A 14,478-nucleotide genomic window follows, 5' to 3' on the forward strand; every position below is an offset into this window, starting at 1 on the left:
AAGCGAAAGTTGATCCGAAATGTGGAGGGGGAAAAACCCGAGGACCCGGAGAAAAATCCACACTCCAAATATACAACAGGCGTCAAGGGTTGAGATGAAATCCACGACCTCCTGCATACACGGCGCGGTCGCGTTAACATCTCGCCACCGTGGGTGGTGAGGTGGCCAGGAGATGAAATATTATATGAGTGTATCCTTGAACTTAAGAATCGATATTAATTTAAAAAAACGTGAGCCAACAGAATCCTGCTCGTTAACAAATGTGATTTATTGGGTAACAAAGTCTGCATTCAGGTCAGGGCTATAGGTTTCTGCCTCAATTAAATAATCTTTGCCAGGACTGCCCCCACAGTAAAATATCTGCACCTCAGTGGGCTCCCGCCTGGCATTAAGTAACAAATGTCCAAGTCTAACATCGACAGTATGTACTCTGCTGCAAACGCAGCAGCCTGCAGCCAATCCCTTACCAGGCCTTTAGTCTCACATGGACCTCTGCAGTTTTCCACCAATCAGGACACGGTGTTAAGGTGGCCGTCACGTGCTCACCAGATATTGCACGCTGATTTAGGGTTACCACTTCTGAGATATACAAAACAAATTGAGATGTGCCATTGGAACAATATATCTTACAATACTCAAGAGTAAAGAACTACATATGCATTGCTTTGAGTATTATAGCCAACTGACAAAAGCCAAGACTTTTATTAACCCAGAAAGACGTAGATATTCCCAGGATATCTATCTAAAAAAAAAATGTTATCCTGGGTACACCAGGCCAGGTGGGAACCCTAATCAAACGTGACGAAATGTGTTGTCAAGAACCACACCACTAACACGCCGACCCCACCATCCAACTTGTGAAAACATAAACAAGGCGACCGCAAACTTTACAAAACACTTTTATCTACAACAGCGGTAAGAGGGGTATGCATGCCCAACAAAATGCTCCAACTTCTCAAGAATCCTGACATGAGCCACCCATATACATTTTGGTAATTCCAACACGGCGTTTGATGCAATGCCACCACTCTACTCACAGTTTACAAGTCAATGGTCATTATAAATTACTGCCGTACTTTGCTAAATGCTTTGTTACATATGTGGACACCGACATGTTATACATTTCATACCATATATGTATCGCCATGAGTTCCCGCACAATAATGCGATCATCTGCGTGGAAAACGAATTAAAGCAATTATGTGGCTTGGACACAAATCACCTCAATACCGCTGAAAATCATTAAAATAATTATATTTGCCACCTTTACTTTGACGTGCCAAATTATTAATGCAACCAGGGCAGAAGCATTGTTAGAGACACTGGAGTTTAAAGGGATGTTGAGTCTTCAGTAATTTGCAACGCATGGTCATACCCCGTCTCTCAGAAGTTGGCAAGTACTCAGTGTCTTCCCAGCATGTGAGCCTTTTCTCTGTATCAATATTGACACCAAGGCGTACCCACGACTCAGCTTTCCACATCTACCAATCAACAGACATCCAGCCAGCTCATCGCGGCATCTCACACCATCAGCAACTCCACAAGCACGCATCAATTTGTCCCAGAGTCAATTGGTGGATGTGAAAGACAAAACCGTGGGCAAGGAGAGCAACAGGGGCCCCCCCCAATGGTGGCACCTGTTCTCTTTTGATGTCTTTCCAAGTTCATGCGTCAGGCACGGGACATGAAAACAAGGCATTGCGACGAGGCTGGGCGAGGAAAGCGATGCAACTCGTCGCTCCAAGCAGGGGCCATCAATCTCAGGATCAACTTGCAGGGGAAATAGGTCCAGTGGACATATGGGCAAGCGGGTGGGCAGGCAGTCATGCCAACTTGCTGGCGATAGCCTGGTGCAGCGAGCTGAGCTGGTTGGTCCACTTGTCCAGCGCAGCGTAGCGAGCGCCGCCACGCTTCTGGTGGTCAAGCTCCAGCAGCTGGTTCACCTGATCAATCCGGCCATTGATGGTGCTGAGGGTGGAAGAGGCGCAACGCAGTCAGTGCACATATGGGTGTAGATACACAAACACACAAACCATCAACATCGCGCGCACATTCGTACACGCGCGCTCGGCGCGTAGAATTAGAATTAAGCGTCTTAATGTGGCCACGTGTCAAGATGCTGTACAAGTGCTTGCCTCCAATTCACACGAGGTCCTGATGGCTCACAGCAGCAGGAGGTTTTGACTAGCTCTAGGAGCTTGCCTTAGGAGAAAATTTGGACGGTGGCGGTCAGGGATAGAACTACGTGGGTGAGAGCAACACTCACTTGTCAAGGATGCACTGCACCAGGAGGCTCTCCACGTCACTCACGTCAATATTCAGTTCCTGCAAGTCCAAGCGGAGAGACAACATCGTTCAGAATCTATCACTCGTGATGTATGTGTTCTTAACAAATCCATCAGCTTTAATGGGTTCCGTTGTTGAATTACATCCTCCCACCGTTAATGCTACAGAAAATGTGATATTTTAAGTACAGTAAATAATGATGTATAATTTACAGCCCTTCTTCAAACCACTGGTCAATGAAGGCCTTCCACACCGTGTTGGTTATTGGGGTTTTGTTTGCAGTATGACTGCAGGTATTGTGGTCTATGCAAACATGACTCCTTGTAAAAAAGGTGTCAGCTTTGTTGCCAGATAAAAGGGTAAAAAAACAATTATCTTATTGGGGTTTGTTTGAGTATACGTCAGTACTCTGATCAGGGGATGGTCCAGAACTGGTTTCACATATTACTTGATATGTCAAAAATGTATTGTTCTTAAAAAATGTCTGGAGGTGACCTTAATTTAACCTATAACCCACCTAAAGTAAGCATTTAGACAAGGCTTTAAGACAATAGTGGAGAATCATTTCCTTACTGAATTACTGAGGACCAAATAAGATTTTCAAATACATTTGACTGGCAACACAATCCCGCACACTTCAACATTATCCACGAGTAGTATGAATCCAATTGGTGCTCAAGTGTTTCTAAATGTAAACAGTGTTGCTAGCTTGGTTTTTCAAATATCTTTGCATGCGAGCCACATGAAATAAAGTCACAAACAATAGGTTCCCTACCCCTGCTTTATGATCAGTCGCTTGCTTACCTTGGATATGAAGGGGATATGGATGCGCGTGTACGGCATGATGAGCTTAATGAGCACCTGCGTGCGGATGTTCCTCAGCAGCTCTGTGTGACGAAAACGATAGCACATTCACACGTGAGCCCCACTGAGAATGTACAGGCAGGGTTCACTTAGCAGTTGTCCACTAGGGTTGCCACCAACTCCTGTTTTTTGTCATGTGCGTAATAATGCACCGCTCAATTACAATGGATTTACGTGTAGTTCTTCCCTCGTCTGGCACCGAGATATTATTCTTGCCATAGATACGTCCCAGTTCGGTGCACTTCAGCGGTAGCAACTACAGCATCCGCTTAGGCTGGCACGGCACAAGGTAGAGTGGTGGTTCGACCAGCACCGCACATGCTTGCGCAACATTTTGCAGGCCACTGAACCGATGCCCTGTCATGTTCGTGATTTCCCCCCCCCCCTAAAATAGTGCCGCTTTAAATTACAAACTATGGGAACTGATAGAAGCTAGGAAAGGGCCAGCGAGGTTCAGTTAACAATGGCCAAAGATGTTGAACATTGTGAGAGTCCAACCTAGTGAATTAATTTGGTCCTGACTCAGTGCTTTATAGTAGCCTCATCCAGTGTATGTTCCGTCTCATCCAGTCCAGAGTATTGTTAATCTAGTCTTGTACATTGTTGCAGTCAACTGACGTACGTGAATCAAGTCTATTGCATGGGTGTCATCAATCCAGTGACTTGTTATAGCCCAATCAAGTGCACTGGTTGAAATCTATTCAGTAGAACAGAAAGGTTTAGTCTGATCAAGTACAATGTTTACAGCATGCATGCCTGGCACTTCCAAGTCCAGCACTTTACACCGTACCCTCAATGTGCTCGCGTATGAAGGGGTCGTCCATGATGTTGCTACGGTTCGTTTTGAGGATCTTCTCAAACTCGTTGATGTCGTTGTTTTGGTACGCACTGAGGAAGAGATGGCGCAGCCCACACAACATCGCGCTCAGTGTTGAGCCACCCACCGCCACACCTCCGCAGGGATAATGTGTTCCGCCTGCTTCCACTCTCGGCGTTTTATCACGTCGCGTCAGGGTTACAACTGACCTTAGTTAAGCAGCAGAATGGGCCAAGAGTTAACTTAACCACCATAACGTTGATAATTATTTTTTTATCCTTCTATCTGGCAACAAAACTGACACCTTTTTACAAGGAGTCATGTTTGCATAGACCGCAATACCTGCAGTCATAATACAAACAAAAGACATAACTGTGATAATGTGCACTGTCCTTGAAGTTGATTGGTCCACACCCAAGACAGCTTTGCTTAGAGCCTAGTCTCACATGGGTTGGACCAGATGACGCCAGTTTTGTTGCCAGATAGAAGGGTAAAAAACCAATTATCATATTTTTACTGGCAAATGAGGTTCCCATAGTGTAGACACCATAACGTTCCGTACGGGATGAGAAATGTGCTTGCAATCAGATGAGGTGAGGGTTTTGTAATGAGACAAAGGTTCTGTATCGTATGAAGGTCCTGTAGGGTGAAACAACGGTTCTGTATTAGATGGGATAAGGGCTCTATAATTGTTTCTTTTAAAGATGAGATGAGGCTTCATTCTCAGGTGATGGTTCTAAATATAATTAAATTAGCATTCTGTCCATTAAGAAATTAGGGTAATTTATCATCATTGCTTAACTTAATCGATTTTTTGTTTTACCCAACTGGCATCGATACGTAAAATGCACTTGAGTTTGTGAATGAGATGGACAAATTGGCAAGGCCATAGGACCGGTCCCCACCTCTTTCCACTCACCTCACAAGGTTGGTCATGGCCAGAATCTCGGGGTCATTCTTGTACGGCTTTGCCTGCGAGACAAGAGTAACACGTGTGAACACTCATGGCCCGTGGTCTTCGTAGTTCACATGTAAACACGGAGGTGCACATGCAACTGCCGCAGGCACGAGAGGGCTTACCTCTTGCGAGTCGAAGGGGTTTATGCCTGACTTCATGAGCATGTTGGCGAGCACCAGGTACTTCAGGCAGGTGGTTCGACGTGGGCTGCCAGACTCGTCGTAGTTCTAGGGGGGTGTGAAAAAGGAATAAGTGTTGCAGGTCGAGGAACTGAAAGCACTCGTTGAAAAATAAACATTGGCGATTCCATGGCGAGAGCAATGTAGGCACATTTCATTGTATTTGACACAGTGCAAAAGTCCTAATGATGCTTGGTCTTCTTTTCATGACCAGATTCTGTACCCCACACTGAAATGCCATGACTGTGGAATTCGCAAACATGAATGCCGAGTTACTTTTGAAGAATTTAACCTTCAATTATATTTTGCGTCAATTATAATTAAAAGTGTAGTGCCATGTAATGTAAAAAAAAATACACTGAAACATGGTCAGTTAGGCAACTGTTACTTTGATAAACTACTCCAATAACTATAAAGCAAAAAAATATCCTTGATGCCATTAAGTCAGTACCAGGTTTTTTTATTTTTTCTAGTGAGACACCACACACTCTCAAAGACCTGCCATCAAATCTATCGCCTCTCTATAAAGAAAAATCAACCCAAGTGCAGCGCATTTTCCTATGGATGAATTTTTCATGACAGGTGGCCAAGTGGCATAGGGGGGGGGGATAAAGTGGCACCTTGAAGGCTTCAAAGAAGTCCGTATGCGCTTTCTCAAACTCGCCCTCACGTAGGTGCATCTTCCCTCCACACTCTGCACTCCACACAACATTGGGCACAGCGCAACCACCACCACAAGCGACATCATTAACATCATCTTCATTATAATACCGTAAGTGACTGTTTCACCCCGAAGGTAGTTCAGAGTAAATGTAACCATCCTTCGATTCATATACATTATTACGCTCGTGACGTATACATTGTGTCGTGCGTGTGAGAATCGATTATTTACGACTCGTGCAAATTATATGAAAATGTTACATTTGGGTTAATGGTTAAATTAATTGAGACAGACAATACATACAAGACAACAAACCAGACAAGATAGCATTGACTCCTTGAATTAACTTGTAGGGAGGAGAGAATCATTCTATGTCTGAGTGGAAGCATGGATTTGTAAATGCACCCCAGTCAGACCAATAACACCAGGAGCAGCACATAACGATTAACGCGCAAAACCACGAGAACATTCTAACGAAAGAGCTTACCTGAGATGTATTATTTTGTAACAGACAGGCTACTCTAGATATATTCTTAGGTTTTTTCGGTAAAGTCACGTAGGTAAAACATTTAAATTAATAAAAGTAAAATAAAATAAAAATCACGACGTTTCGGAGGCAACACAAGTCTCCATCATCAGGTGGGACCGTCACAGCCAGATTTGCTGCATCAAATCATCAGGTGGGACCGTCACAGCCAGATTTGCTGCATCAAATCTGGCTGTGACGGTCCCACCTGATGACGGAGACTTGTGTTGCCTCCGAAACGTCGTGATTTTTATTTTATTTTACTTTTATTAATTTCAATGTTTTACCTACGTGACTTAATCGAAAAAACCTAAGAATATGAATCCTTGCAGTCACGAAAGCTTCAAATCTAAAAAAATACTCTAGATATGTTTTAATATGACACGTCAATCCGACTTGGGAACTATGTTAACGTGGCTTTTAATGATATTCTGAACTGTGCTAATGTGGTCCACAGAACAAACCGCTAAACTCTGTTATTGCGACAGGTCACCTCGGCAACGTGTCTCTTAACGCGATAAATACAGCCCAAATTTCGATTTAAAGCTTTCGTGACTGCAGGGATTCATCTTCTTGGTTCTTTCGGTAAAGTCACGTAGAAGGGAAATAATAAAATAATAAAAATAAAACATAATAAAATAATTCTCACGACGAATGGCTCATTCAGAAGCTGTCTTTCCGACAAACCTGTTCTTCACCTGAAGACGGCTGCTTGCGTTGTGGCCGAAAAGTCGTGAGAATTATTTTATTGTTTTATTTTTTTTATTTTATTATTTCCCTTCTACGTGACTTTACCGAAAGAACCAAGAAGATAAATACAGCCCACTTCGGAACCGTGCGTTAATGTGGCCTGCAGAGACCACTTCTGAACTGTGCCACCATGACCGCGAGTGGCCCAGGGGAGGGGGCGGTCGCTCACCGCGAATGACACCCATGATGAGCGGGTGTGGGATGGCTGACTTGATGTGCAGCGACTGCTCGTACAACGCCTTCAGCTTCTTGTTGTTCTTCTGCGCCGTGTACATCTGGATCTCTAGCGCGTAGATCTCCAGCAACTGCGTACCCTTCTTGAGGTCATCCTCACCCTCGTCAGTCTGAACACAGGCACGCAACATCGACCGCCGTTTACCATCAGCTCAGCTGAGCCTCATCAAGAATTTACTGCACAACCGTGTTCGGCCAAATCCTTTTTTTTCACTTTTCAACTGAGGTTGACAGCATTAATGCGTCAGTTCTGCCCATCTGTATCTAGTGGAAGGTCACAATAGCTCTCGTAAAAAATATCCAATATGAAATATTTTATGGTAACAAGTTGTGTTGCTATTATGGATTTACCCTGATTAAAACAAATGGTCAAATTAATCGAAGCATTGCACAAAAGCTGTGATAAAAATATACAGCGTTAAATAGAAAAGCATGTTCGGCCAATGCAATGAAGTGACATGCCATGCGTACACACCTCCTGTGATCTCCTACTGGCCAACGCAGAGCTCTGCATGTGGGTGTTTGGCACACAGGGCAATCCAACCTACATCATAGTGTTCTTTACTGGTCCTTGCATTGATGCTGTATTGACATTTTGAGCGATGTTGACCCAACAATTCTTAAGACTCTCGAATGATGCACCAGACCGAAACTTTAAATGCATTTTTTTTATCCTAAATGAGAGCCAGACACATCCTTGGTACTAAGAAAGTCTCAAATTATCTCCCCGATAAATTGTCAGGCTACCGAGTCATTATTCAATTCCAGAATCAATTGTTGCTCTCCAGCTTATACTGCCTAGTTGACACTATGTATAGAGTCCATCTTCTTTGTTGTCCGTCTCAATTGTGCGCTATAGTGTTCCGTCTACACCGTCTAGTTTATAACGTCTCATCTGTACTACCTGCTATGTTATGTCCACCCTATAAGTCTCATCTGTATTGTCTCATTTATAAAATCTGTGTTTGTCTCATCGGTTCTGACCATTAGCATAAAGAATACATTTGCACGATCTGAAAATAACCGATTCTTGCATGTACGATTCAATGTGGACTTAAAATACACTGATGAATCATTACATTCTGTATAGGTTAATATCAATAAGATAACATCTATTTGTGTTTTGGGTTGTAAATATTAACGCAGGGGCAAAAGCACGCTTTGCTGTGCTGTGTTGGTGTACCTGGCAGGACTGGTGCAGCTGCCGCAGGATCTTCTGCAGCTTTCCGTACTCCTCTCGGTCAAAGTACAGCTTTCCCAGCTGAGAGAGACAAGAGGGGAGACAGCCGTGGCTTTAGTTTCACTGATAACTGACGACACAGCTGAACAATCAGCCACGTACCAGGGCTGTAGCGAGCTGTACACTATTTAACAGCGCATCATAATTGCTGTACATGTACAGCCATTTTCCAATCCATTGCTGGATGATGGCCTCCTTTATAGCATGCGGTTCATTTTAACAAACGTCACGCTGGTCAGTGGGGGTTGCTGAAGGTTAGGAGCACAGGCGTGGAAGCATAGAAGTAAAGTACAACAACGGATTTTTCTGCACTGCACCCCTGTGACAGCCTGTTTGTCCATGGCAGTCACCAATCAAAGTTCTATCCAAGCTCACATCTGCTTAGCTTCATAGATATGCCAAGATTGGGCACATTGTTTGCGATTTTGCTACAGGATTAATCCATTACGGGGACGTAACAGGAGTGACAGCTTGCTGGTTCCATTCATTAGAGAAGCCTCGTGACTGTAGTCACCTTTGTATTGGTCTTGAACCAGAGGCGGTCATTCTTGGCATCCTTTAGTGCCTCCAGTGTCGTCTCATAAAAATCCTGGAGCAGCTCCATCTGCAGAGGCGATGAGTTTCTCTTCATCAAGCAAATCAAATCATTAGTACATTTGGATTTCAGATCATTCTTATATCACAAGGTTATCATGAAGGTGATGTGTTTCAAAGACAAGTATCATCAGCAATAGTGTCACAATACGGGGTTGAGATTGCTACGTGGTTTTCAATTTGGTCATTTGAATAATTTTAAACTTGATACATTTTGACCATGAACAGAAAGAAAATGGTTCCTTCCTATTCGTAAAATGTCACGAGATTTTCAACAACCACTTTCAAGCAGACTGTGTGGTGCATCTTAAGGTAAATAACAAAATACACCCGCAGTATTACCCATTGCAGCCGCTGTGCTCGAACCGAGAGCCTATGCACGCGAATTCTTCGCCAAATCACAAGAAGTTGATCAACCAACCACTCAAGCTCATTAACAGTCAGGGTTGTATGTGGAAAAAAAATTTGCAATAGTGATGCACTACAACCTGGAATCTCTCACCTGCTTGGAAGTTGAGATGTAGTCCAGGATGGAGTTAATAGACTTCTCTGAGTAGTTGCGCGTTACGGCGCTCTTGATGTAGGTCAGCAACTGCTTGTATCTGTTCATCATTTCAGCGTAGTTTCCCTGATGGTGGGGGGTAGCCGTGCCGAAGAGAACGCGTTGATTTTTAAAATGAAACGTACTTAAAAAAAAAAGGCTTAATCTTTCAACCAAATGTTATTCCCTATGGTGATATCAGCATCATGTCACGAGACAAAATAACCATTCCAATCTATCACGGAGCAGTGCAACCCTTCGTGTTGAGAGTGGCCCACAGAAGCAAATATCAGAGCTACCTCTGAGATGCCTTCAAGTGACCTCTGATCCACACAGTAGGGGGCAGCACCTTCCCACCGGCCCTGCCACCAACAGCAATGTCCGTCGCGTGACGACCAAATTAAGTGCAAAACCTCCTTTAGTGTGGCGTTTTTTGTGTAGTCATTGGTGACTGGGCTGAGCCCAGGTCAGCATGCTAGGGCTTGAGTACAGAAAATGCTCCTAAGACAAGTCATTTGTCCAGCAGGCTACAAATGTAGTATATCCTACATAGCAGGAGGAAAAACGGATCATAAGTTGTTATCTCACACAACGTAAGAGCGGTTGCGACAGATTATATCATAATTCCAACTTCGCCAGTGAATCAGTCGTCAGGAAGACAACCTCCATGCAAAATGGTCACCATAAATCCACCTATGCAACATGTCCAGCATGACATCATAACTCTGTGATGATCAATGATTCCATCTGTGCACCTCAGCCAGTCTGTGGCTGAGGCAAATATGTTTACGTTCATGTTAATTATTGGTATTAGCATAATTACGGCAAGCCACCCAGCCACCTGAAAAATGTATGTTTTAAATATTGTCAAGACTCACCAGCTTGAAATTTATCTTGATCATTTGTTTGAGAGCCTTGAATCCCCACTCTCCCTTCTCTCCCTCCAGGTCCAACACCTAAGCAACCACAACGACACACATAATAAAAGTTACTTGTTTCCCATGAAAGACGTGTTTACACTGCTAGACCACGTGCTGTTAGCGGACACGTAAGGCTAACATTAAGAAGTGATGTTGAGGAGAGCATACCACATGCCCTACTACATCATGACTGGCACACCACGAGGGGGATCTAATTTTTTTTCTGAAATGCAGAAAAGATCCAGGGTGAATATTCTACAAATGGAACCTGGCTTAGCCAAGACTATACACATGGTACCGCATGCACCAGCTGCCCAAGTCTTTTTTTTTTGCCTTTTTCTCAAATATATTCCAATTGTGGTATCGACAGCACGTTGTTATGAGACGAAAACATGTGAGAATCAGAATCGTTATTTAGACTGGAGGAATCCAGTCTATCATGGAGCTTTTGTACTATAATTGAGATCCCTTAAAATGCCATCTTATCACATGCACCGCTATAGCGGTGTTCACTGTATGGCAAACTGAACATTTTTTATTGCTCATAGTTGGAAATGCACAAAATGAAGTTAAAACCAAATGCAAAGTTACTTCATTCTTGCAATGGTATGTGATTGTGTTGATGCTATCAATGTACAACACTTGAGAAACCGGTTTAACATCACAGGCGGGAAAAACCCTAAATTCAACCGGAATATCATTGGTGCCAAATCAATGCTCCCCAAAGCCACCTCAATAAACTGAGGTCTGGATTGGAGCAAGGCTGGAACCAAAAAGTACATTCCGACTGAAATGACAGACAGCCAAGAACCAGATATTTTCCTGTCACTGCAGAATGATCATTATCTGTGGTCACACTTTAGAGGTATAAATAAAATTGTCGTACCTTCTGGAAGCTGGCGAGTGCCGCATGGGGATCATCCTCCTTGAGAGCCTTGGAGTTGTAGTACTGGTTCTCTAGGTCAACGTTTGGTTCCGAGTTGCTGTCCTCCGAATACTCCTAGTGGGATACACATCATAACAGTGTGGCCAACTTAGCGATTTTGTCACCAAACCTTTTGGGCATCCCTAGTGAAATCATTTTGTTTTAGTGACAAATTTAGAAACTTTCTGGGATGATGACGTTATGCAAATGTGCGATAAATTCCAGATATGGTTTAAGCATCCTGTATAAGTTTACACTAACACTTGGTAAATTGTGCACTGACATTATTCCAGATATGGATTAGGAATTCTGTATCAGCTTGTTATGTTTAACACTTGTTAAATTGTGCATTGGCAATTTTTGTTTAAACTTTAGGTCTATAAAGTGGCATAGTGGCATTTAGTGATCTTTTGAGGTTAATTTTGGCAACTTTCAACTTCAAGGAATTTGCAACACCGCATCAGTCTCGAGTGTGGTGCTTCCATGTGCTCTGACCAAGCATGCCGTGGAATTAGCCAAACATGCCATTGCAAGTCCTGACACTCAATTTAGCTTTACCTGTTAAATTGTATATAAATTGTATTGCCATGACTTGCATCTGTAAATAAAATTATGATCCTTGGGGATGTGGAGAGCTGTGACACTTGGTGCAATACATCATTACGAAAGTGTCCCCATGCTTACGATTACTGGAATGTCATATTCATCAAGAAAAGCCTCACAAAGTATCGAGACTTTTCAATAGAGTTCAGCGTTTGGATGTATTTTCAGTTGTAATGTGTGTTTCAGAAGGAACTTTGGTTTTCCTCTCAGTCTCTCACATACATTAGGAAGTCACTGGAGCTATCCACTTTCAAATCTAGATTGAAAACTCATGTCTTTATAACTACTTTTTGCGTTTAGTTCGCTGTCCTTCCACCGCACCTCCGATTAGCGCGGTTGACTACGTACGGTGCGAAATAAAAAGTACAACATACATACACACAAAATACTTATTTTATAATGCAACAGTGGAAACACCTCGAAGCCAAGATCCTCGTGAGGTTTTGAGATCGGCATTGTCATTATCATCCACAGGTTCAGCCCCTTATGTCAATCCACTGCTGGATGAGGGCCTCCTCTGCAAACCGTGTCTTGCCGTGGGGGTAATCTGACCATACTTGGCCATGCTCTTCAAGTGCGGCTAAGGGGCCGTCCATAAATGACGTCACGCGATTTTGGACGATTTTTGACCCCCCCCCCCTCGTCACACGGCGTCACAAAAAGTCAGACCCCCCCCTAAAATATGACGTCACAAAGCTCTGCCCCCCCCCCCAAAAACATATTTCCATTTTGAAAATAAAACATATTTCAAATCGCTTTACACTACTGTCATTGTAGTGCGTATTTAATGTGGCGCTGCACTCTGATGTTGTAGGTGTGTTCTTATGACAATTAGTGTTGTTATAACAATTCCATATTTATTTAAAGTTGTGCATTTCTCACCCCCCCCCCCCCTCGTCACACACCGTCACAAATGTCTGACCCCCCCACCCCCCAGGTGCATGACGTCATTTATGGACGGCCCCCCAAGCACTATCCAGGCTCAATACCTGCTTAGCTTTCGAGATTACTAACACTGCGAGTCAAGCTCTCTCTCCGTCACCCAATTAGATGACGGTATTACACTATTATTATTTATAAAAGCATTGAAAAGTAATCGATTATCGATTGCGAATCGGGAGCCAAACGGCGCAACCCGCATTGCCACCGCCAAAAAAACTAAACCACTAAACCTTTTAAGCCCAACTAAACAATTCCACAAACGCGACTTTAATTGATCTCAAACAACTGCCCGCATCGTGTAATTAATGATATTTAATTGGGCCAACTAAGCGCACATTTGAAACGCCCCCCCCACCTCTCCCATCAAACCAAGTGACACCCTCTATCCACGAGTTTTTTTGCGTCAATATATAACTGTGTCGTTAAACCCACCACCACCACCACCCGACACAGCCAATTAGTGAGAGGTTTGTCACGTAAACAGAACGTGGCCAATTCGTTACCAATACAGCAACAACATTGGCTGTTAGAGAGCAAATCCACAAACATGTTACAATCTTGAGTACCAACATTTCGCCAGTAATAACATCGTGACAAAACAACTCTATGAAGGATATTAGTCGCGAAAATCTCCAACTACTTACTACTACTACTGCTGCTGCTGCAAACGCGTTAAACTAAGAACATTCATAAATAATAAAAATTATAAAAATAATAATTGAAATAAAATAAGAAATCACCGATTTATTATTTTATTTCTCTTATTATTCCTATTCTTTTTATTATTATTTATTTTTAGTATTTATTTTTTACCTACGTGACTTTACCGAACAAACCTAACACTATGAATCATTGCAGTCACGAAAGCTTTAAAAATAAGAACATTCATGCCTATGGCCTAGGCCGCACTAGGCAAGGCCCCTTGTCGCCCTCCACGCGATGAGATTAAATCGTCACAATTCTCTCGCTTTGAAGAACACAAACCCTCGAGATCGTTAGTCGCTTCGACTAACTAGTTAGTCGCACGCGTCTTAGCCTTCTTTCGCCCCCAGCTCGCGTGCCACGACTCACCAAGTCGTAATCTTCCTCGTCGTCACACATGAAGTCGTCCTCCACGTCCGACATGACGGCGGTCGGATGACGTTACATTTCCCAGCGCGCTTAGGGCATTGCCCAGTTATATTTCATAGCGCGGATTGGTACGCGGGATTGTATTTGCTGTTTCGGAAAAGGAAGTTTTCCCCCCAATGAAAAAAAGAGAGACGATATCGTCATTTTCTCGGCCGATTAAGGGCAATGCCACAGTTCATCGTGGACAAAAGCACATGCAGTAACAAAATTCAGGACCGACTTAATGATGGTAGTTATACAACAAGTAAACCCGTAAAAACAAAGTGTTTCACTATAAATCCTTTATATGCGTGGCGGCTAGAGTCCT

At 43.3% G+C, this 14,478-nt stretch overlaps 1 protein-coding gene across 3 annotated transcripts; it reads right to left on the bottom strand.

Moving 5' to 3' along the window:
• Positions 1–249: 249 nt before the first annotated feature.
• Positions 250–14,224, bottom strand: COPS2 (COP9 signalosome subunit 2). Of its 3 annotated transcripts, none has more exons than XM_061570683.1 (14): positions 14,112–14,224; positions 11,457–11,570; positions 10,529–10,606; positions 9,612–9,737; positions 9,030–9,119; positions 8,459–8,536; positions 7,211–7,385; positions 5,725–5,798; positions 5,048–5,152; positions 4,887–4,939; positions 3,941–4,038; positions 3,091–3,173; positions 2,267–2,325; positions 250–1,968 (listed from the first exon to the last, which is right to left on the bottom strand). In XM_061570683.1, exons 1-14 carry the CDS (start codon positions 14,163–14,165, stop codon positions 1,824–1,826), a joined length of 1,332 nt encoding a protein of 443 aa, XP_061426667.1. In that variant the 5' UTR covers positions 14,166–14,224; the 3' UTR covers positions 250–1,823. The 3 variants fall into 3 exon arrangements, with proteins under 3 accessions (XP_061426667.1, XP_061426665.1, XP_061426666.1); XM_061570681.1 differs by having other exon boundaries at positions 9,030–9,140; XM_061570682.1 differs by having other exon boundaries at positions 9,030–9,140; positions 11,457–11,567; positions 14,112–14,194.
• Positions 14,225–14,478: the final 254 nt, after the last annotated feature.

Source organism: Lethenteron reissneri, chromosome 46, assembly GCF_015708825.2.
Source record: "Lethenteron reissneri isolate LAM-NWPU_2019-01 chromosome 46, ASM1570882v1, whole genome shotgun sequence".
Taxonomy (NCBI): domain Eukaryota; kingdom Metazoa; phylum Chordata; class Hyperoartia; order Petromyzontiformes; family Petromyzontidae; genus Lethenteron; species Lethenteron reissneri.